General features: G+C 36.4%; 1 protein-coding gene across 1 annotated transcript in view; it reads left to right on the forward strand.

Moving 5' to 3' along the window:
* LOC150089384 (band 4.1-like protein 4) overlaps window positions 1-26,111 on the forward strand; it is a 582,252-nt gene that overhangs the window by 473,418 nt on the left and 82,723 nt on the right. Inside the window, exons 12-13 of the mRNA XM_090389965.1 lie at window positions 12,816-12,937; window positions 20,318-20,402. Of these exons, the coding sequence (XP_090246091.1) occupies window positions 12,816-12,937; window positions 20,318-20,402 (207 nt within the window). The remainder of the gene's footprint in view (window positions 1-12,815; window positions 12,938-20,317; window positions 20,403-26,111) is intronic.

Raw genomic sequence — 26,111 nt, forward strand, 5'->3', positions numbered from 1 at the left:
ACTGACAGAGCTGCTGTTTGCCGAATGAAGGAAAACAGGGTTAATTTTCCCGAAATTTCCACTTCCTTTCATTCACTTGTGGGAAAAACTCCTTAGGGGAGGGAGTTCACCTTTTCTAGTCCGACCCTAAGGGAAAGAGACAGAGAGAAAGAAATAAAAATACTCTTTTGGTGGGAGGAAGGCCAGGAGATTGTCAAAGGTCCACAACTGTAACTTTCATCATAGATGCTGAAGTTCTAGTAAGTCAGTTTCATTGCGGATTCGAAAGTATTTCTTTATTGCGTTCAGTTTCACAACAGATGCTAAAGTTCTAATAAGTCAGCGTCATTTTATATGATGAGAGCCTTGTCGATCAATTCGGCCCTGGAAAGATTGTGCGAGGCTCAAGGGGTAGAATTTTTTTCAGCCTGGACTGTACTTGTTAACAGGAGAGATTGCTTCTACAGGAATGGGATACACTTAAATAGAAAGGGTGCAAGAATATTTGCTGATGCTATCGAGGCAGTGTTAGGTGGGTTGGAAAACTGCTATCTTGGGGGGAGACAAAGACGAATAGATTAACAGTAGCCACTGGCAGAGGTGAAAGAGATTCTTGCACTGCTTCTATTGGAATGAGCAGAAGCCTGAAAAACAAGATGCAGGATATTTCAGAGACTGCCGGGAGTCATTGCGGTACAAGTAAACATATGAGTTGTGTTAGGGTAGCTAAGAATAGAAATAGGTGCATGTATACTTGCATGTACACCAATGCTAGGAGTTTAGTAAATAAATTTGATGAATTTGAATTTTGCTCAAAACATTAAAGACAGATATTGTTGGGATATCAGAGACGTGGTGTCACACAGATTAAGGAATGCAGAACTGGAATTTGGGGAGTACAACGCCTACAGAAAGGATAGACTGGATAGGAAGGGAGGAGGGGTTATGGTATTAGTTAAGAAATACATAAAATCCAAGGAAGTGAAGCCAGTAGACATCGCTGGACAGTGCAGTGTCGAGTCAGTTTGGTGTGACATAATCATTGGGAGATCAAAATTGAGAGTAGGAGTGTGCTATAGGCCTAATGACTCTGATGAGTATAATAAGATACTGTACAGGGAAATAGCGTGGGCCAGTAAATCAGAGAGCCTTATAATGGGAGATTTTAATTTCCCAGATATTGACTGGAATTTGGGAGCTGGTCACTCACACACTAGCAAGGCTTTTGTGGATTTATTGGATGATTGTTTTCTACATCAGCATGTTCAGGAGGCAACTAGAGGGAAGAATACTCTTGATTTGATTATCAGCAGTAATTCTTCATGCATTAAGAATCTGCAGATAAATGAACCACTAGGTGGCAGTGATCACAGTTTGCTGAAGTGGGATTTACTCAAAGAGGTAACTACCATTAGGAGTAAAGGGAAGGGTTATTGTTTTCGTAAAGGCGACTACGATGGACTGAGACAGTATTTAAATTCTATACAGTGGGACCGACTGATGATGTTACCAACAGCAAATGCAAAATGGGAAGCATTCAAAGAACTTATCTTGGAAGCTACTAGGCTATACATACCAACTAAGAAATATTTTTCAAGGTTTAGGCCTAAATGGATGTCAGATGAACTGATGAGGCATATGGCAGAGAAGAAACATGCATGGGATACATACAAATTAACACATGACACAGAAGCCTATGATAGATAAAAGTTGATCTGTAACCAAGTTACAAAGGAGGTTAGGCAGGCAAAGGCAGATTACGAGAAATCTTTGGCAAGGGATGCAAAGAAAAACAACAAAGAGTTCTTTACTTATGTAAACTCTAGAAGGAGGGGGATGAATCAGATTGGTCCACTTGATATCGATGGGTCCACTGTTGATGATCCTGCTCAGGTAGCTGACATGCTGAATGAATATTTTGCATCGACATTCACACATGAGAAGTTATTTAGCGAGGGGAAAACAAGAGGTGTATTCAACTCTAGCAGTAAGCTGGAGAATCTTGTAATAACTGAGAGTAAAGTGGAGGAGAAATTGTTGAAGATAAACACAAGAAAGGCAACTGGGGTGGATGGGATCTATCCAGTTATATTGAAGGAGGCAGCAAAGGAAGTAAGCAAACCCTTAGCCATAATTATGAGAGCTTCCTTGGACTCAGGGGGGTACCCACAGACTGGAGATGTGCAAATATCACCCCAATTCACAAAGGAGGATCAAAGGCTGACACAAGTAATTATAGACCTGTGAGTTTAACTTCTGTTCCAGGAAAATTAATGGAGGCACTAGTTAAAGAAGCACTGCAGGATCATTTAGACAAGACTTCAGCTATAGCTCGGACACAGCATGGTTTTGTTAAGGGGAAGTCTTGCCTGACCAATTTGATTGGATACTATGATGCAGTCACAAAGGAACTGGATGCAGGGAATAACTTTGATATTATATACTTGGATCTTAGAAATGCTTTTGATACTGTTGCACATGGAAGACTGCTGCAGAAATTGGAGCAGTGTGGCATTGGAGGCAAATTGCTGCTGTAGATAAAGGGGTGGTTGAGGGGGAGAAGACAGAGTGGTAATCAATGGACACTGCTCGTCGTGGACTAATGTTATTAGTGGATTCCTTCAGGGCTCAGTGTTGGGTCCATTATTGTTTTCTGTATTCATAAATGATATTGATGAGGGTATATCAAGCTTAATGTCTAAGTTTGCAGACGATACAATGGTAGGCAGTATTGTCACGGACACTACTGACACTATGCTGCTGCAACGGGATCTGGAAAGGTTGAGCAGATGGGCTGAGAAGTGGCAAATGAAGTTTAACATTGACAAATGTAAAGTACTACACATGGGAAACAGCAACCCCAGAGCAACGTATCAACTCTGTGGTACTATACTGACAGTGGTAGAGAATGAAAGGGACCTGGGGGTGGTTGTGCAGGCAAATATGAAGTTCTCTGAGCAGTGCAGATGGGCTGCAAGAGTAGCTCATGGTGTATTGTCAATGATATATAGGAATTTTTCTAGCAGGGATAAGGAGGTGATTAATCCCTTGTATAAGGCAATGGTCAGGCCACACCTAGAGTACTGTATACAGGTCTGGAGGTCTCATTTCAAGAAGGATGTAGAGCTGCTGGAACGTGTACAGAGAAGGGCAACAAGATTAGTGAAGGAAACAAAGGGGTGCTCTTATGAAGAAAGACTTAAGTTTTGCAAATTACAGTGTCTGGAGACTAGGCACCAGCGAGGTGATCTGATAGAAGTGTATAAGCCTTGAATGGTTTGAGCATGCTCATTGCTGATGGGATTCTTCCTCTTGCTCAGAATAATCACCTGAGAGGGCATAAATTCAAATTGAGGAAAGACAGATGTAGGATAGACGTGCGGAAATTTGCCTTTAGCCAGCGGGTGGTTGGTTGGTGGAACAGACTTCCATCCCGCGTCGTGGAAGTTGATAGCCTAAATAAGTTTAAGGCTCAGCTGGACAGATATTTTGAACGAACAGAGAGGTGAAGTGGAAGTGGTTTTTTTTTTTTTTTTTTTTTTTTGGCTGATGCTGCATAAGCTTGCTTTCTTGCATCAAATGCCTCTACTAATGCTAATGCTAATGCATCGTAGGATGCCTAAGTTTTTCAGATTAGTCCGATTTTTGTCCGGTATGTATTTGATAAAAAACCCACTTTTGCTTTATTGTAATTGTTTTTCGGAACAATATTTTGCAATAATCCCACTGGAGATATTAGCCAGTGAACTGCATTATACATTTCAAACATTGCCATATAGTTTTCATTGAATACAAATGACTACAGTTACTTTCCTTTGAGTGACCGCCTTGTAGAGTTGCGGACACTTCCTTCCAGTCAGTAAAATCATCAGTAGTCGTCCTTTATTGTTCCTAAAGTAATTCGTTATTTTGGGGCAAATGGTTTTTGCTCCTAATTGAAGTAGCACTTTCGAATTTTGCCCAAGTCGATTATCTGCACATGTTGAAAATTAGTAGGACAGTAAAAGAGTTGATAATTGGTGCCATTGGTGGGCAGCATTCCGACTAACAAATTTTCTGTTTATACTCCAGGATGACCACATGGTCAGAGATCCCTAAATTGAGAGAGTGAATACAAGAAACAGCATCTCATTTAGCAGTCACTGACTTGATTATGTGAAATTGCTCGCAAAAAACCACAGCAAAGTAAGAGAAGTGATGGGGAGAAAATCTATTTTTTAGCGGGGTTTATCTGTTTATTGCAGTTCAGAACAGCATTATGACCATGGATAGTGAATTTATTCAGCTTCTGTACTAAAACAGAATTTCTCCCTTTGCGATGACATCAAAGCGTAACAAGCAAATATCTTCTAAGAATACTTTTTCAGCAGCCGTTAGTTGCAATCTGTTAGCTTTGTACTGTTAGAAAATATTGCAGTTTTGTGAAGAATACACATTTCAAGAAACAATTCATTATTCATAGCGGATGATTTTTTTCTTCTTCTTTTGCACACTAGTTTTCGAAGTTTATAATGCAGCTACAAATAGAAATATTTTCTCGAAATTTCGTTGGAAGATGAAACCCAGGAAACTGCTGTTCTGATATTGTTTACTAAAAACAATTACGATAAAGCAAACTTTGTTTTTTTTTATCAAATGCTCATTGCAGTGTTATCAGTTTTACACCAGTTTTTCTTGTTTCTAAAAGATGAATTTCCCTGATTTTCTGTTCGTAGGAGCAATACACGTTGAAGAAAGGAAATACGATCTGTTCGCCTTTCAAAAACAATTGTTGCTACTGTTTCACTTTATTGCTTCTTATGTCAACTCACAGTAGCTCGCGTTGTCGCATTTCAAAGACCCTAGGCTTAGGGTGGGTTTAGAAAAATAACAGAAAAAGGCCTAAAAAAATACACACTTGATGTCACATTTTTGTCATTTGCATGAAATTCAATAGAAGGTATTGAAAATTGAAGTGGAAAAATCGAAGAAAACAGTTCTGGCTTCACCTATAGCGAATTTCAGCTGTGTCCATAAAGTAAAAATTATAGAATTTATTAGTTGACCTTTGAACTGGGTTCACTGGACCCGAGGAGATGAAAATACGGATAACTTCAACAATTTCTCCTCCACTTTGCTTCACTTGCTTCACCTTCTTCACTTGCCTAACCTCCTTTGTGACTTGATTACTGACTAGTTTATATCTGCCATAGGCTTCCTTGTGACCTGATACTTTATATGCATCCCATTCATTTTTCTTCTCTGCCAGGAGCCTCATTAGTTCATCTGACATCCATTATTTATTCCTAAACCTTGAACAGTGTTTATTTTTTGGAATGAAGAGCTTAGTAGCCTCCAAAATTATGTCCCTAAAGGTTTCATTTAGAATTCAACATTAGTAACATCATCAGTTGATCCCACTATACACAATTTAAAAACTGTCTGAGACCCCTGTAGTCACCTTTACAAAAGCAATAGCCCTTCCCTTTAGCCTTGATGGTAATTACATCTTTAAGTAATTCCGACATGAGTACGTTGTGATCACTTTCACCCAGTGGTTCCTTGATCTGCAAATTCTTAATGCATGAATAATCACTGCTGATAATCATATCAAGAGTATTACTTCCTCTGGTTGCCTCTCGAACATGTTGCTGTAGAAAACAGTCATCCAATAAATCCACAAAAGTCTTGCTAGTGTGCTAGTGACCAAACCACAAGTTCCAGTCGATATCTGGAAAGTTAAAATCCCCCATTATAAGACATTCTGATTTACTGACCCACTCTATTTTTCTGCACTATTGCTGATTATACACATCAGATTCATTAGGCCTATAACACACACCTACTCATTTTTACTTTCCCAGTGTTTATGTCACGCCAAACAGATTCAACATTGCATTGTCCACCAACATAAATTGGATGCACATCCTTTGATTTTATGTGTTTCTTAACTAACAGCATAACCCCTCCTCCCTTCGTGTCCTGTCTATCCTTTCTGTACACATTGTACTCCCCAAATTGCAATTCTGCACTGCTTATGTCTGTTTGACCCCACGTCTCTGATATCCCAACAGTATCTTCCTTTGATGTCTTGACTAGCACTTTAAGCTCATCAAATTTATTAACTATACTCCTAGCATTGGTGTACATGCAAGTATACATACACCTGTAAATATTTTTAGCCTTATTATATAAAATCAGTTAGATCAGGAGTAAATTGCACTGATGAAGGCCCCATAAAGCGGCCATATATGTAGTTTGAATAAAACTATCTTATTTAACACAGTGAATATTATGTTATTTTTATTTTCATCACCTTCATCAGGATATCTTCCTCACAGTCACTTTATTTGGGAATCTTCTTTTTTGGTTGAGAGGCACAGGCAAGTGAATGTGTTTCTTAATGCGTAAACAAAACAGTTGATAGTTTTGTGAAATATGTGTGCATTACTTATCCAGTTTGTTTTCTGATATTGTTGCTTCTCAATCAAATGAAAGATCTGGGTGAAAATAAAATGTTCAGATATTTCTTCGGATGCTCGTAATTCCAAAAACACTGTGGAGCAGACTTGGCCTATGGACATAGATTGGATAAAAAAAAGAGGACAAAGAAAATTTTTTAATCAACCAGTATTTGTAGAAGAATAAGACAAGTTTGCCTCAGTATAATATGTATAACACTTTTGTGTGATACTCTCCAGAAATTAAAATGAAAACAATTAAAAAATCGAAAATCTTACATTACAGTAAGAAATAATTAAAAATCAAATGAATGCAATTAAAATTCAATTTAACGCAATTAAAATTCAATTTAACGCAATTAAAAATTAAGTAAAAAATTAATTTAACGAAAAAAATCGCAAAATGATTTACCTTCCTGAAGCTGACAACTTTTAGGAAGGAAAATCGTTTTGCAATTTTTTCATTAAATTAATTTTTGGCTTAAGTTTTAATTGCATTAAATTGATTTTTAATTATTTCTTACTGTAATGTAAGATTTTCGATTTTTTAATTGTTTTTGTTTTAATTTCTGGAGAGTATCATACGGAAGTGTTCTACTTATCATATTGAGGTAAACTTCTCTTATTCTTTTCCAAATATTGAATATCAACGTAGAATGTATTTAGCATTATAGCTCTGGTTCATATTATTTAATCAACCAGTATATTCACATTAATAGCTAAAACTCCTTTACTATCCGAATTTCATATTCTGTGATTTTAATTAACGTTCAGTTGAATGGTGGTTGGGGTTTGAACTTTGAGAAAGTGAGCTTCACAGTAAGATTGGCAAGTAGTGCTGAATTTAGGATAAAATGGCTAGTTGGCTGCGAAAGTATTATGTGGTTCAATCAGAAAATTCGATGGAATTTATTTTACAAAAATTAAAATAATGATATTTTATATGTTTTAAATTTTATTGGCTACAATATTATTCAAGCCAATGGGAGAAGAAGACGCGGCAATTACTTCACTACAAATGCAATTAATTATTGACAACTGCCTCCATAACGTTCACCAACCTCATGCATGTGCTTCCCCGTCTAACATTTGATGTTCCATTGTAACGTTTTTTGTATATTAATGAATATTGTATACAATATTTGTAAATAGTTTAGTATTTTGTAAATATTTTTAATATTTGTGTAGTTTGTAAATATATCAGTATTTTAGTTCTGCTCTTTTGGATGCAATAATATTCCTCATGCATTATGGAATCCGAAGCAAAAGACCTTTTCCTAATTGACCTATGTAAACACAAGTAAATAATTACATAGTGATATTTATTCAACCTTGAGAATGACAAGCACCACAAATGCACAGGTAAATAATTACATTTCCTGATTAGATATCGATTAGTGCGTATCGACAGGTGTGTATTTTAGGTAGAAAAGATTTGACTTACTCCGTATACCTCTACATTTTACATAAAAAAGTGTGGGTGAGCAAAGCGAGCAGGAGTCGAAGCCTCCTAGTCTTTAATTAAAAAAAAAATAATAAATAAAAATTACATTATTCAAAGGTAAAGTTGCATAGTTTTAAACCTTGAAACCGTAACACCCACCAGAACTCTGGAACACTTGGAACAGCCAAGCACGGCATCACATGTATTGTCCTACATACATACATACCTAATGGTTGAAATACGTATGCATTTTTTTAAAATTTTGTAATCATGAACAATGAATGTACAATACTAAACCTACAGATAGCAGTTTGGATGAAAATACAGTTGACAGATTAGGATGACAGCAGTAGACTAGTATTGAATATTTTCACCAATTCTAGACATACCTACGAGCGTGTTGCACAAACACTTATAATCATTTAACGTGCAGTAGATATTATAATTGTAATAGTTCAAGAGCGAAGATTCATGTGATGAGGTTGTCATTGCCCTTCTGTGTATTAATAATCATTTTCCCTTCCTAAGAAATAATATCACAGTTTTCATAATGTCTCTGAACAAATTGACTTACAGTAAAATCCCATTATGACAAATACCATCTGAATGAAAACATCACTGTAACAAAAATATTTATAGCTCCTAGTCAACTCACATTCCTACTTTTTTTTTTCAGGGATGGGATACACTTAACCCACCTAACTCTGCCTCGATAGCAGAGTTAGGTGGGTTTGAAAACTCATAGCTTGGGGAGGGTGGGATACACAGATTATTAGATTAAACAGAGCCACAGACAGGTCCTCATGGAAAGCATTGTGGATAGAATTTTTATGAAAAACACCTCGTAAAAAAGAATTTCACAAATTTATGAAAAAGACCTCATGCCGATGACATGAGGCCTTTTTGACAATGTGGCTGAGTTAGTTGGTCTCAGACGAAGTAGCATGGTTTTACTTTCCCGGAAATTTGGGCTTTTAATCCTGCAAACAGAAAATCAACCACAGAACACATGCAATTTACAGACAATGTATATGGCTCAATATAGCCTTAGTTACTGATGCACCTAAAACCCAATAACAACCAAAAGCTACAAGCAAAGGCAAAAGTGATTCTTGCACTCTTTCAGTTGGAATATTTAGCATGCTGAAAAGCATGATATTGTGGATTTCAAGCTCTGCTGTGGGTCATCATGAAATAACTGAATATGTGAGCAGTGTTAAGCATGGTGTTACTTATTCAAACTTTTGAATAATTTGAGGTTTTTGTTTAATTGAAAGCACAACTCTTGCATTTGCCCATAATTTTTGCTATTTCTAAACAAAAAAAAAGAAAAAAAGTTACTATAAAAAAAATAATAATAAATTCCGACATCCCTGACATGTATAACAAAACAAAATTTGTCCTTTTGTAGTGCGATGGAACACAACAATTGATGCGCCACACTAAAACAAACTAAACATTTGGTTTCTTTTTTTATTTCTTTTTTTATTTTTTGAGCAGCGGGAGGGAGGGGTTGCAAGATGATAGGTACACTAATCTCCCAATGACGACTTATAACGTTGCTTCTTGTCACTTATTTACAACTTGCAAAACATCTGTTTATACTTATTCTAATTATTACTTGAATTTTATGATTTCTGGTTGATTTTTTTTAAATTTTTTAATTTTTTTTATTTGGAATCTTGAAGTGTCCTGGTTAATCGAGAGTCTGCTGTACTGAAAAAGTTAAAATAGCATATTGAGTACCTTCTACTACTAAATGACATTTTGGTTTGACAGTAGTTGTAACAGTGATTTTTTTTTTTTATTTTTTTAAATCAGCTTGAGGGACTGATGTTTGGTGGCATTCTTAATTTTTCTAAAAAGTTATATTATTCATATTTCTGGGAATTATTTTTAAGTTGTCATTATGATGAGCTACAGGACGTTGAAAATCAAATATTGGTGGTAATTTTCACTTGTCATTAAGTGAAATGCCATTATGCATATTTAACAAATAAATTTTAGTGAAGCCTTAAATACTGTTCCACAGTATTAAAGACTTCACAAATTGGATCAATTTGACTGCAAGCAGCTAATGAGTGTATTGTGACTTCAAATATCTGGATAAACTAGGTAGATTTGTTGAAAAATGGTAATTACGATTTATTGCAGTATCTTGCAAGGTGTACTGCATGGGGTATGGCACCTTTGTAGCCAGGTGGGCAGGAACAGCAGTGCATAGCACACTCTTCTTGATTAGACCAGGGTTCGAGCCCGTGACCACCAAATATGGAGGATGCGGAAAGGTCAGGGAATGAGCACCGCATATTCTTGGAGCAATATGGCCTTAGTTGCTAATGCTTCTAAAAACTAAATAACAAACAAACAAACAACAAGCATGGGGTACACTAAAACTGGAATAACATACCATTTGCATAGACAAATTGAAGGTAGTTTATAAGAAAAATGCCTAGGGGTATTGTATAGGCTGTAACAAAGTTCTCTGAGCAGTGCAAACAGATTGCTGGAGCAAGCTCATGGGGGTTCCTGTATATCATTTGAAATTTGCCAAGCAGTGACAAAGAGGTAATTGTCTCTTGTATAAGGCAAAAGTTAGGTTCTGTCTGGAATACTGCATACAGTTATACCTTGCATTTCATTTTCAGAAGGACATTGATCTTTTGGAAAGTTTGGTTAGAGGTTAGAGGAAAGCAACAGGATTAATTGGGGCACATATTCTTACCAAGAAAGACTGGGGTTCTGCAAATTTCAGGCTCTGGAAACCAGCATATGTATGATGACCTTTAGTGTATAAGGCTTTAAATGGGTAAAGTAAACTGAATGCCAATGGCATCTTTACCCTTTCTCAAATGACAACCAAAGAGACATAAATTTGAATTGAAAAGGGATGGTGCAGAATGCATTCAGCCAGAGAATAATTGCTTATTGGAATAGTCTTCCACCTGGTGTTGTGGAAGTGGGTAGTTTGAAAATAAGTGAAATTGATACATATTGTTTGAAGAAATGGGTAAATGAAGTGGTTAAAATATTATTATTATTTTTTTATATATATATTTTTTCTTGGCTGTTACTGTGTAGGCTTTGTTGCTTTGCATTTTGTTGTCATGATTAATATAATCTATTTTTAAATGAGTGTTTGCATATATACTTTTATTGACTACTATATTTTTAAAAAAATTAAATAGCAATTTATACTATTTAAAAAAAATTATTATTGTTATAGAACTTAGTGACAAACAATGCTAGAAAGCAAGCTTATATAGCATCAGCCAAAAATAAGAGGGGGGGGGGGAAATAACGCTTCTCATTTTACATGTTCATTCCTGTAACAATTTATGTAGTTCTTTCTTGAATTTATTAAAACCACCTCTACATCAGATGGCAAGTTTTTTTCAACAGCCAACCACCTTAAAGCAAATTTCTGCATGTACAACTTATAACCATCCTTCCTGAATTTGAATTATGTCCACTGGTATGTAGTCTGAGCAAGAGGAAAGATTTCATTAGCATTGAGCTTACTCAATTCATTCAAGGCCATAAACATCTCAATCAGATCCCCTCACAGATGCATAGTCTCCAGAAGCTGCAATTTGCAAAACTGGAGCCTTTCCTGGTATTGAGTACCCAGTACTGCTTTTGCTCCCCTTCCTAATTGCTCCCTCTCTGCACCCATTTTAACTGATCCCTGCCCAAAATGAGGTATCTGGTCCTGTATGCAGTACTCAAGATGTGGCCTAAGCATTGCCTTGTACAATGGGATGATCACTTCCTTTATCCTCAGGTCTTTTTCATTTTACACTGGCTTGAATGTGGTACCACACAGTTGTGATTACTGCTCCCCCATAAGAAGTACCTTACATTTGTCAATATTACATTTCAGTTTTCATTTCCCAGTCCATTTGTCTAGATCTTGTTATGTACCAAGTAGCTTGCAAAACTGAAGCCTTTCCTGGTACTGAGTACCTAGTACTGCTTTTGCTCCCCTTCCCAATTGCCCCTTCTCTGCACCCATTTTAACTGATCGCTGTCCAAAATGAGGTATCTGGTCCTGTATGCAGTACTCAAGATGTGGCCTAACCATTGCCTTGTACAATGGGATGATCACTTCCTTTACCCCCAGGTCTTTTTCATTCTACACTGCCTTGAATGTGGTACCACACAGTTGTGATTTTCCCAGTTTCATTTCCCAGTCCATTTGTCTAGATCTTGTTATGTACCAAGTAGCTTACCAAGATGACTGTGATTAACTACTCTGCAAACCTTCGTATATCATCGGCAAACTTAGACATTAAGCCTGACATGCATTTATCAGTATCACTAATAAATATAGAAAATGTGAATGGGTCCAACGCTGAACCCTGGGGGCTCCACAAATAATAAGAAGAGCTGTGCATTGATAACCACCCTGTGTTCTCCTACTTAAACATCCCTTTATCCATAGCAGCAACTTGCTCTATAAATGCCACACCACTTCAATTTGCACAGCAGTCATTTATGTATATTCCTTCAAAAGCTTTCCTGAAATCCAAATATGTGATGTCAAAATTATTTTTTTTCATTCAGTTCTTTTGTTATTATATCATACTATCCAATCATATTGGTCAGACAAGATCAACCCTTAACAAATCCATGCTTTGACTGCAGTGTAACTGTATTCCTCTTTATACAATCCTGCATTACTTCTTTAGGCATTCCCTCCATTATTTTCCCTGGTACAGAAGTCAGGCCAACAGGTCTGTAATTACTAATGTCTCCCTTTGAATTGGGAACGCATTTTAAATCTTATAAAGAATTTGTATAATACAGCCAGTGTTATGAGTGATTTTATATACAGTAATTAGCATGCTGTACAATGGTAAGTACATTTATTTTTAAAATTCGTGATGAACATTTATAATCAAAATATTAATTTTACAAATAACTTATACTTCTTTAAAATAAATTTATAGTGGTAGATCTGATAACCAGTCTCAGCTAAGCCTTCAATGTAGGATACGGCTTCCACCTTCTGTTGTTCGAATTCCAAGTAGACGGTATCAGAGAAGGTTAGGACAACCAGATGGTGCAGATGGTAAGTTATTATTTAAAGTAGAAGCTTATGAATGCAGTTCTTTATGAATAATTATCTGATTTACAAATCAGTTTGTTGTTCTTGAAAGCCAACTTTTGATTTGTCTGATGTTTACATTTAACTTGAAAATATTCGTAGTTTGAGAACAAATAAATAAAATACAAACTTCACTCATTATAAACATATACAATATAAAGAAAACATTTAGCACAATTCATATATGTTATATATGTTATAGGCAGTTTTGGATTATACTGACTCAGATGAACTAGAAGTAATATTTAGTTGTTTTAGGAAATTTTATCCCCCTCTTTAAAGTAATTGTAAGAATTAAAGATAATGTATCCATTATTAAATACTTTTTTAGCTTTACCCTTATTATCTAAGCTTTAATCCAAATCTATGCCTATTAAAGGTTGGATTAGGCTATATATATATATATACTACATAAATGAGAGCTTACATATGCTCAGTTTTTCCTATATTCTATTAATATTTTAGAAATAAACAAGGAGTTACCTTTTATTCAGTCCATTAGATTTCTTCTTTACCAAATCTCCTTATATGAATAAATTTTGAAATGATACTTTGAAACAAAATTACATAATTTAAAATAATTTAAAACTCATAGTGTTCCTCACTATTGACACACGGACAGTCCAACACACCAGGATCACAGCGGCGAACCCTAACCTGATCCCAGAAATATTAACCCCCCCCCATGCAACCTCTAGTGAAGGAAGACATTTTGTCATAAACGTGAATTTCGAATACGAATAAAATACTATTAAAATAAGATAAAAGTACGATAAAACAATTCAATTAAAAATTCTTCACTGGAATATGAATAAAATACTATTAAAATGCGATAAAACTACACAAACCCAGACACCATTTTCGGCCTATAGTCTCGTACAAAAATTCTGCTTTTTCTGCCTTGGCAACACATTTATATTGGATTATAAAACCTTTTCGGCAGGTATTAAAATACAGTATAAAGAATTATGATACTTTATATACAAATTTAAAAGACCACAAGATTGGGGGAGGAGTTAAATTATTTTCCCTTGATGTTGTTTCATTATACACTAATGTTAATGTAATATATGTGCTGGATGTAATTTGGGATTTATTAAATAATAACACTATTAGCATTAACAGTAGAAAGTTGCCCAAAAAAGAGATATTTGAGCTAATTAAGTTACTGGTTGAGGCTAATTATATTTTATTTGACAGAATTAATAAAAAATATTTTATTTCAATGCCGTATGTTGAACACTAGTATAGACAAATTAACAAACTTTTTAGAGGTACAGAAATGAAATACTAGCAAAACCGGTCCGTAAATTATATGCTACACTCAAAAATCACACAGTTCTATCGACTTCCAGACAAACACATGACCTCACCTACCACATTTCTTGTAAGGATTGTGATTCTTCTTACATTGGATCTACCAGGTATATTTTAAACTCAAGGGTTAAGCAACACGAAGCACGAGTTCATGCATCACGTGCGAACGCATCGGAACTAGCATTCCATGTGATAAATGAAAACCACACATTCCTGTTTAATGAAGCCAAAATTAAATATTCAACATAATTATACTAAGTTATTGATTGCTGAGACTTTAGAAGTGAAAAATACAAAAAAAAACCTCTATTAATGGTCATCATCCGTTTCTCATATCTGATTCGTGGGTATTCGAACCCATGTGTACCAAAGACTATTCTCCTATTTCTAAGATTCCAAACATACACCTGTTTCGTTAGTTTCATTCCACCCTGTGAACATGACACTAGTTGAAAAGTTTTAGTCCGCTTAAGGGAGAAATTCTTTAATTTCATTGTTTTATCACATTTTAATAGTATTTTATTTGTATTCCAGTGAGGAATTTTTAATTGCATTGTTTTATCGTACTTTTATGTTATTTTAATAGTATTTTATTCGTATTCCAAATTCGTGTTTATGACAAAATGTCTTCCTTCACTGGAGGTTGCATGGGGGGGGGTTAATATTTCTGGGATCGGGTTAGGGTTCACTGCTGTGATTCTGGGGTGTTGGACTGTCCGTGTGTCATTAGTGAAGGAACACATGAGTTTTAAATTATTTTAAATTATGTAATTTTGTTTCAAAGTATTGTTTCGTAATTTATTCGTATAAGGAGATTTGGTAAAGAAGAAATCCTACGGACTGAATAAAAGGTAACTTCTTGTATATTTCTAAAATATATATATATATAGTGGATTCTGGTTATTTGGCCCACCGGTTAATTTTGTTTCAAAGTATTGTTTCGTAATTTATTCGTATAAGGAGATTTGGTAAAGAAGAAATCCTACGGACTGAATAAAAGGTAACTTCTTGTTTATTTCTAAAATATATATATATATATATACAGTGGATTCTGGTTATTTGGCCCACCGGTTAATCAGGGCAGCAGTTTATTTGGGGAAAATCTTAAAAAAACAGAACCCAATCGAGAAAATAGCCAGGGTTTATTTCGCTTAATTGGGACAACATGCCGTTTAATCAGGGTAGGAGACCGCAGCACTGGAGATCACCCTACAATTGTCTCTGACCGTACCACATGGTTCAGTCCGATTTCGAGGTCACAACCATAAAACAATAAAAACAATTAGCAGTCACCTGTTTATTGCGCTTTTATGTTAGCGCAATCTATCATAAATGGATAGTAACCTTGATCTTATTGAATTTGCGATAATACCGACAGCTGGAATTCTGTGGATTATTATGGTAAAATGTGTTTACACTTCCATGAAATCTTCAATCATATAAAAAAATTAATTTTCATAATCTTCTCTTCATTCCTATTTTTAAAGATTCGTAACTTGTTATTCCGTTCTCACTTGCACGTTTCGTGTTACTTGCAATTTGTGTGTGCCATGTTCTTTGTTATTGATTGCTTATCTTTTTACTGTTTTGAATTTTAACTCCCACCCACAAATGTCAGTGAACAGAAATGTCAACTAGTTAGTATGAAAATTATTTCATACTAACTAGTTGACATCTCCATTATTTTACCCAGTGACTCCATTATTACTCTATCAACTTAAACTTGATAGAGTAATATGTATTATTGCATTTAGGGATCTATCAGTTTAGTGTATTATTCTCAAGTTAAATTGAATTTAAACAAAATCATGTGCCTCAGATTAGAGCAGCAAAGTAACAGGATCAAAGTAGTAGTGGCACATGATGCAAGAAATCAAGCATATGAGCTTATGCAGCATCAGTCAAAAAAAAAAAAAAAAAAAAAATACAAAACAATCCCCTCTGAATATTTGTCCAGTTCCTCCTTAAATTTATTAACCTATCAACTTCCACAACGACAGATGGAAGTTTGTTCCAGCAATTAACCACCCGCTGGCTAAAGGCAAATTTCCGCACATCTATTCTATATCTGTCCTTCAATTTCAATTTATGCTCCCTTAGGTTCGTAATCTGAACAAGTGGAAGAATCCCATCAGAATTCAGCATGCTTAACCCATTCAAGGCCTTATACATCTCAATCAGATCACCTCGCAGATGGCTAGTCACCAGCAGCTACAATTTGCAGAACTTAAGCCTCTCTCTTTGTAAGAGGATCCCTTCATTCCCCTCACCAATCTTGTTGCCTTTCTCTGTACACGTTCAAGCAAATCTACATCCTTACTAAAATGAGGCCTCCAGTCCTGTACACAGTACTGAAGGTGTGGCCTGACCATTGGCTTATACAGTGTGACAATCACCTCCTTTTCGTTGCTAGCAAAATTCCTATGTATCATTGACAAAACCCCATGACCACCCTGGCAGCCAGTCTGCATTGCTCAGAAAACTTCATATCTGATTGCACAATTACTCCCAGGTCTTTTTCATTTTCTATCTCCTTAAGTATAGCACAACACAGTTGGTACGTTTCTCTGGGGTTACTTATACCCATATGCAATACTTTGCATTTTTCAGTGTTAAATTTCAGTTGCCACTTCTCAGCCCATCTGCCCAAATTTTCTAGATCCTGTTGCAGTAACACACTGCCATTACTGTCATTAACAACCCTGCCAACCTTTGTATCATCTGCAAACTTTGATACCATGCCTGATATACCTTCATCAATATCATGGATAAATATACAAAACAATAGTGTACCCAACACCGAACCCTGTGGGACTCCACTAATAACATTAGTCCAAGAAGAGCAGCACCCATTGATTACCATCCTCTGTCTTCTCCCACTGCACCATCCTTTTATTCATTGTAGCAACTTACCCTTAATATCATTCTGCTCCAATTTGTACAGTACTCTTCCATGCGCAACAGTGTCAAAAGCTTTCCTGAAATCCAAGTATATGATATCAAAATTATTTTTTGCATCCAGTTCCTTTGTAACCACATCATAATAACCAATCAAATTTGTCAGACAAGACTTTCCCTTAACAAACCCATGCTGTGTCTGAATTATTGCTGCAGTCTTGTCTAGATGATCCTGCAATGCATCTTTAACCAGTGACTCCATTATTTTACCCAGAACAGAAGTTAAACTAACTTGTCTGTAATTACTCGTGTCACCCTTTGATCCCCCTTTGTGAATTGGGGACACATTTGCACATCTCCAGTCCGTGGGAACCTCCCCACGGACTGGAGTTGTGCACAATATAGTTGTTCACGTTGGCACTAATGATATGAAGAGTACGAGACCGGCAGAATTACTTAACAAGTACTGGTCACTGTTGAAAAAAAAGCCGTGAATTAGGGTTGAATTTGAAAGTGTCTGCAATTCTGCCCAGACACGATAGGAGGGAGTATATGATGAGAGCCTTGTCGATCAATTCGGCCCTGGAAAGATTGTGCAAGGCTCAAGCGGTAGTATTTTTTTCAGCCTGGTCTGTACTTGTTAACAGGCAAGACTGCTTCTACAAGGATGGGATACACTTAAATAGAAAGGGTGCAAGAATATTTGCTGATGTTATCGAGGCAGTGTTAGGTGGGTCGGAAAACTGCTAGCTTGGGGGGATACAAAGACTAATAGATTAACAGTGGCCACTGGCAGCGGTGAAATTGATTCTTGCACTGCTTCTATTGGAATGAGCAGAAGCCTGAAAAACAAGATGCAGGATATTTCAGAGACTGCTGGGAGTCATTGTGGTACAAGTAAACACATGGGTTGTGTTAGGGTAGTTAAGAATAGAAACAGGTGCATGTATACTTGCGTGTACACCAATGCTAGGAGGTTAGTAAATAAATTTGATGAATTTGAGGTATTGCTCAAAACATTAAAGGCAGATATTGTTGGGATATCAGAGAAGTGGTGTCACACAGATATAAGGAATGCAGAACTGGAATTTGGGGAGTACAATGTCTACAGAAAGGATAGACAGAATAGGAAGGGAGGAGGGGTTATGCTATTAGTTAAGAAATACATAAAATCCACGGAAGTGAAGCCAGTCGACATTGCTGACAGTGCAGTGTCGAGTCAGTTTGGTGTGACATAATCATTGGGAGATCAAAATTGAGAGTAGGAGTGTGCTATAGGCCTAATGACTCTGATGAGTATAATAAGAAATTGTGCAGGGAAATAGAGTGGGCCAGTAAATCAGAGAGTATTATAATGGGGGCTTTTAATTTCCCAGATAGTGACTGGAATTTGGGGGCTGGTCACTCACACAATAGCAAGGCTTTTGTGGATTTATTGGATGATTGTTTTCTACATCAGCATGTTCGGGAGGCAACTAGAGGGAGTAATACTCTTGATTTGATTATCAGTAGTGATTCTTCGTGCATTAAGATTCTGCAGATAAAGGAACCACTAGGTGGCAGTGATCACAGTGTGCTGAAGTGGGATTTACTCAAAGAGGTAACTACCATTAGGGGTAAAGGGAAGGTTTATTGCTTTCGTAAAGGCTACTATGATGGACTGAGACAGTATTTAAATTCTATACAGTGGGACCAACTGATGATATTACCAACAGCAAATTCAAAATGGGAAGCATTCAAAGGACTTATCTTGGAAGCTTCTAGGCTTTACATACCAACTAAGAAATATTTTTCAAGGTTTAGGTCTAAATGGATGTCAGATGAACTAATGAGACATATGGCAGAGAAGAAAAATGCATGGGATACATACAAATTAACACGTGACACAGAAGCCTGTGATAGATACAAGTTGATCTGTAACCAAGTTACAAAGGAGGTTAGGCAGGCGAAGGCAGATTACGAGAAATCTTTGGGAAGGAATGCAAAGAAAAACAGCAAAGAGTTCTTTACTTATGTAAACTCTAGAAAGAAGGGGATGAATCTGATTGGTCCACTTGATAATGATGGGTCAACTGTTGATGATCCTGCGCAGGTAGCTTAGAAACTAAATGAATATTTTGCATCGCATTCACACATGAGGAGTTATTCAACAAGCGGAATGCCAGAGGTCTATTCAACTCTGGCAGTAAGCTAGAGAATCTTGTAATAACTGAGAGTAAAGTGGAGGAGAAATTGTTGAGGATAAACACAAGAAAGGCACCTGGGGTGGATAGGATCTGTCCAGTTATATTAAAGGAGGCAGCAAAGGAAGTAAGCAAACCCTTAGCCTTAATTATGAGAGCTTCCTCGGACTCAGGGGAGGTGCCCACAGACTGGAGATGCTCAAATGTGACCCCAATTCACAAAGGAGGATCAAAGGCTGACACAAGTAATTATAGACCTGTGAGTTTAACTTCTGTTCCAGGAAAATTAATGGAGGCACTGGTTAAAGAAGCACTGCAGGATCATCTAGACAAGACTTCAGTTATAGCTCGGACACAGCATGGTTTTTTTAAGGGGAAGTCTTGCCTGACCAATTTAATTGGATACTATGATGCAGTCACAAAAGAACTGGATGCAGGGAATAACTTTGATGTTATATACTTGGATCTTAGAAAGGCTTTTGATACTGCTGCACATGGAAGACTGCTGCACAATATGGAGCAGTGTGGCATTGGAGGCAAATTGCTGCTATGGATAAAGGGGTGGTTGAGGGGGAGAAGACAGAGAGTGGTAATCAATAGACTCTGCTCATCGTAGACTAATGTTATTAGTGGAGTCCCTCAGGGTTCAGTGTTGGGTCCATTATTGTTTTCTGTATTTATAAATGATATTGATGATGGTATATCAAGCTTAATGTCCAAGTTTGCAGGCGATACGAAGGTTGGCAGGGTTGTCAAGGACACCACTGACACAATTCTGCTGCAACAGGATCTGGAAAGGTTGAGCAGATGGGCTGAGAGGTGACAAATGAAGTTTAACATTGACAAATGTAAAGTACTACTATGTGGAGAATACTATTACATTGATACTGTTACTATTATATTTACTTATGTTTTTGTGACTATATCTGTTTTTTTTTTTGTTAAGCTGGAACACAAGCAAGTGAAGAAGACAATAGAGAAAGCAGTTCTGAATCAAAACCTACTGTTCTAGTTCCACAGCCAGTATCTTTGTATGTATCGTATTTTATCTTACTTTTATATTAATTTAATATGTTGTTATGTTTTTCATTGATTATTACACACTAGCAAACTTGGTGCATATTTGGTTTTACTGAAGTAAGAGTTTTTGCTGACTTTTTCTGTTAATAAAGAAATATGAGCACTACATACCGGGTAATTGCAAAGTAGATTTATGACATAATTTATAAACAAAGAGATTTATAATGTCTTTGTTTCTCACATAAAAGGAAAGCTGGTGTATGAATGAAGAAAAATACATAAAGTTTGTAGATACGTAATATGGGCTTTGGAGGTTATGCAGCAGTCACCCCACATTTAAATTTTCTTTCCTCCCACAATTTTTGAATCATATCAGCAGTTACTTGGGCATTACTGATAGACATTCTCCCCTTCAACCTACTGATGTATTGTGGGGGTAATGGTGCAATAAACTGCAGCTTTGATAAAATCATCTTGCATCAGGAGTTCCACTTAAGGGGGGGAACTACAATGATCAATTAATTAGTTATAGGAATTGCATAATTTATATTACGCAGCAGGTAATGGGGAAAACACGCATCATGTTGCAAAGTGATTCTTCCTTTTATCATTGGAAGAAAGAATCATTTTTATCATCATTGATTTGTGTAACAGAAAGTTCTCAGACGTGTCCAGATATGTGACACCAGTAACTTTTCTCTGCCACTTAAAGAAAGGCTTATGAACTTGTGTTGAACCCTTTGTACAGAACACTAACTTTAGGACTGTTACACACACCTTTTACGGATACTCACTTCACCACATTCTAATATTGTGAATGTTAACTTTACCACGGATGTGAAATATAGACTTACCAAACCACATTTTGGGTTTGTGATTGTCTTTTTATACCTAAGTGAGAATAATGATTAAAAAATAAAAAATAAATAAATAAATAAAAATGCCAGCAGCATGGCAAGACAGATCAAACCAATCTTGGTTTGATCGTTACGTATAATTTCACAATTTTCGCTCTTCTGTCTTGCCATGCTGCTGGCTTATTTAATTTTTTAATCATTATTTTCACTTAAGTTTATATCTCAAGCGTCATGTAGAGGAAAATACTTTTTGCTGCCTCTGATGTATACTTTACCCCTTTTTTATGTAAGATTCAGTTTTCAATTATTTCAAACATTATTCAAATATAAGTATATATATAATCTCATTATTCTAATTTATTTTTATATTTCAAGCATCATGTAGAGGAATATGCTTTTTGCTGCCTCTGATATTTGCTTTACCTTTTTATTTTTTATTATGAAAGATTTTTCATAATTTTATTATGAAAGATTTCATTATGAAAGTTGAAACAGTTTTCAACTATTCAAACAATATTTTTATTTTTATTTTTTAATCATCATTGTAATTTTTTTTTATATATATATATATAAACCAACACAGGCTATCATGGTCTTTATAGGTTCTTTTGGTCATATAACCCGGTGAGTACTTTTATGCCAATGTTTTAATACACTTTGAACACCTATATAGTACCAATTAGATTACAGACAGATGTAAGGTTAAATCTATGATTTATGGCATTAATCCGATCTGACATACCCTTTACATCTATTCCAGTATTTCATAATCGATCTCACACACACACACACACACACACACACGTCCAGTCACAATATTATGACCACCCACCAATGCAGACATCACACATGCCTAGCGATTCATACAATGCACGTGTCAAGTTCACACACTGCAAGCATATAAGGCTTGGTGTTCGGCATTTGTGAACACAGTAACAAGCTCTGCCATGGGCAAAGCATGCAACCAATCAGACCTGGAAAAAGGCATGATCATCGGCTATTGGGCCAGAGGTGCCAGGATTTCCGAAACAGCAGACTATGTGAAATGCTCATGTGCTGCAGTGGTGAAAGTGTATAAAGACTGGACGAATGGGACAGTTTTGATGACACGATGTGCCAATTGTGGTGCCCTATGCACCATTGATCCCCAGAGGTGAATGTCGGCTGAAACGGTTGGTCAGGACCGATCGGCACGCTACTGTTGCTCAACTGGCTATCCAAATGAACTGTGGGGCCACCAGAAAGAAACTATGCGTTCTCCAATATGACAGTGAATCGAAACCTGTTGCGCATTGGACTCCGGGGCAGATGCTTGCTGACAGCACCCATGCTGATGCTGTTCACCGCAAACAACGCCGCCAGTTTGCACAACAATACCGACACTGGACCCCGGCTGAGTGGCAACGGGTGTCCTTTTCCGATGTGTCACGGTTTCTGCTCCACTGAGTGGATGGACAGTGGTGTGTTAGGTGTGAAACCTCTGACAACAGACACGCGTATCGATTGTTGGCAGAAGGCAGGCTGGTGGAGGTGGTGTTATGGTCTGGGGAATGTTTTCATGGCATGGCTTGGTCCAGTAATACCTCTGGAGGGCATCCTGAATGCAAATGGTTACCTATCGATCATTGCAGATCAGGTACATCTGTACATAGACTGTGTTCCGTGGGGGCGATCATATCTATCAGCAAGGCAATGCACCATGTCATATTGCCAGAATTGTACGTGAGTGGGTTGAGAAGCACAACGAGTACTCCATTGGCCACCGAATTCCTCGGATCGTAACCGAATGAAAACCACCTCGATCGACACATCAGACAGATGGATCCTCCACCAAGGAACCTACAGGAACTCCCATCTGCATGGTTACAGATACCCGTAGCAACCTTCTGCAGACTTAATTGAGTCTCTCCCAAGGCGGCTGGCTGTGTTGCATGCTGCGAAAGACACATATTCTGGATACTAGGTAGGTGGTCATTAGGGCTTGCAAACCGGTTTTATAAACCGGTTAAATCCGGTTTTCATATTGAGTTGTTAAAACCGAAACCGAGCTTCTAAAACCGGATTCGAATATTTTTTTTAGTTAGCCCTCGAATATAGTTTTTTGTTACACAAATTTTCTTTCGTTTGTTCGTTTGTCTGAATTGTTCAACTGCTTTGTTTTAAACATGTTTTTTATTTTATTTTATTTTATGTTTAGGTACGAATCTCATGGGCAAGTGGCCCAAATCTAGGAGGGGTACCTTTTATCTTCCCACCTGTATCATGGCACGATGAAGGTGTACTCATTTACGACTGAGTGAGTTGTGGAACGTGCTTTATTGATGGTTACCCACTAGAAACAGATTTGCTGATATTGCATCAAATTTCAATCGTAGAAAGTTTTTTGCTTCTTTATTCCTATTAAATTTGCGATCAAATGTTCTCCAAAAAGAAGCTTCACCAAATTTAGCTTTTATGTAATTTTGAAAATTCAATAGATTTAATTGGGGAAAAAAAATTGCAAGTAAATAAATAAAAAATTTCTTTCGTGAAAATTTTGAAACTTGCCTCGTTTAGACTCTTCATTCAGTGCTTGCGGGAGTGACGCATAGTATTGTGCCTTTGTTATCTTCAATACTTTTATTTAAAATTGTCAGTGATATAAATTCCTACTAATTAATATTTATTACTCTTAATATGTCTAAGATGAAATCAAATGTATGGAATTATTTTGCTCGAAAAAAGCAAAGATGAAGCACAATGTTCGAAATGTCAGAAAATATTGAAGTCGTCTGCAGGATCTACATCATCTTTGATGTTGCATTTAAGGAAAATGCATCAGATTGACATTAAACAAGATAACAGTGAACCTCCCGTAAAAATGGTAAGAACATTAGAAAACTTTATCGTTAAAAAATCTATGGAAGAAGAGATCTCAAAATTAGATGCTTTAGATGGATTTTCTTTTAATTCAATTGCCAAGAGTGAGTTTATACAATCAAGCCTTCACCTTCAGAGAAATAAATACGATAAATTACCACCAGCCTCAGTGAATGGAATTAAAAATATGGTTCTGAATTATTATAAAACTAAAGAAGAACTCATTCAGCATTTCAAAAATTCATTGGTTTTGGGTGCACGGTATTCATTGATGAATATACGTCTATTCAAAATAAAATGTATATGAATATAAATGTGCATTCAAAAGACAATCATTGGTCGTTGGGTCTTATTGACATTAATGGTTCACTTGATAGCAGAAGAACTGAGCAAATTGTGAATGGACACTTGAAGGAATTTGGCTTGAACTTGGATGAGGATATTGTTGCCTGCACCACCGATGAAGCAGCAATAATGATTAAGTTTGGCAAGCAAATTACGCCTAATCATCAACAATGTATAGCCCATTGTATACATCTGTCAGTTATAGATGTGGTAGATGACTTTCATCAACCGGTGAAATACCACCACTTTGCTTATTGGAGGCTTGAAGTGGTGAAACCCACGTTTAGTCTCTAGAGCAAAGTTTCTGGCATCTCCCTCCCCCCATACTTCTCCTTCAACCCATGCACGGTACTAAGTACTATAGGTTTTGATACCTTTCGTGTTTGGGGTTTTCATAAAAAAAAAAAAAAAAAAAAGATGTACTTTATGAAAAAGCAATCAATTATGGTGCCACAGTCTCTGAGTCTCCCAAAGACAATGAAAATAATGAAGAAAGTAGTGATGCTGAAGAAGTTGAAGAAAGACAGCAAGGCATGCTTTATCAAACCGACTTTACCGATGAGCTCATTTATTTCTTCAATCCAATGGCCAATATTGCACAAACTATTAACAAAGTCAGAAATATTTGCAAGCTTTTTCGAAAATCGCCTACCAAAAATGACATTACAAAATTTTGTTAAAGCAAAATTTAATGGGAAAGAATATAAACTTATATTAGATTGCAAGACTAGATGGGATAGCACATTCTATATGATTGAGAGATTTTTGAAATTGAAAAATTGCATTCCAAATGCTCTATATGCAGTACTGTCAACTGAAGCTGTGTCTGACGATGACTGGAAAACACTTGAATTGCTATATGAAACTTAGCGACCAGTTGAAATGATTCTGAAGGCTACAACCTCAGAAGATAGACTTACTTAAAGCCGAGTCTTCAATAGAATTTCTGCTTGCTAAGCTTGATATAGCAGAAAACCCATTTGCTTTAAAGTTTCATCAAAGCTTTTTGCAGCGTTACAATGCAAGACGAAATTGCCAAACTGTGGCTTTGCTGAGCTATCTACACAACCCCAAAAAGTTTAGGAAAGAAGATTCAGGTTCAAGAACTTTTGATTTTCCAAGTAAGCAAGTTTTGAAAAAGCATGCTGAAGAGATTTATCAGAGATTATTTGCAAAACATTCCGAAGGAGTCTTAGCGTTGAATGAAGAAACTGAAAATAAACGAACTGTTCTTTTAGAAGAAAACAAAGACTCGTCTAGTTCCGATGTTGGAGATACACTCATTCGAGAGTATGATAGTGTAATAAAGAGATTAACTGAAGAGCCTTCAAAATATCAGAGTGAATTGGAAATCAACAAAGAATTTAAACTTTTGGAGGCAACTAGCAGTAGAAATGAAAAGCTGGAGAAAGTTTATAGAGCACTGCTGACCATTAAACCAACAAGTGTCCAATCTGAGAGAGTGTTTTTGATCACTGGTCTCTTTAACACAAAAATAAGGTCAAATCTGTCAGGAAAAATGCTTAATATACTGTGTTTTTAAAGGATCATTTTCAGCAAAAAGCTGAGCAATAAATAGTAATTTCCCCAAGCTGTTTTTTTTCACATTATTTTTATTTATTATTATTATTATAGGGCTTATTATTTTTTTGTTTACTA

The sequence above is a fragment of the Mastigoproctus giganteus genome, chromosome 2 (assembly GCF_048544385.1).
Source record: "Mastigoproctus giganteus isolate SK-2022 chromosome 2, ASM4854438v1, whole genome shotgun sequence".
Classification (NCBI taxonomy): domain Eukaryota; kingdom Metazoa; phylum Arthropoda; class Arachnida; order Uropygi; family Thelyphonidae; genus Mastigoproctus; species Mastigoproctus giganteus.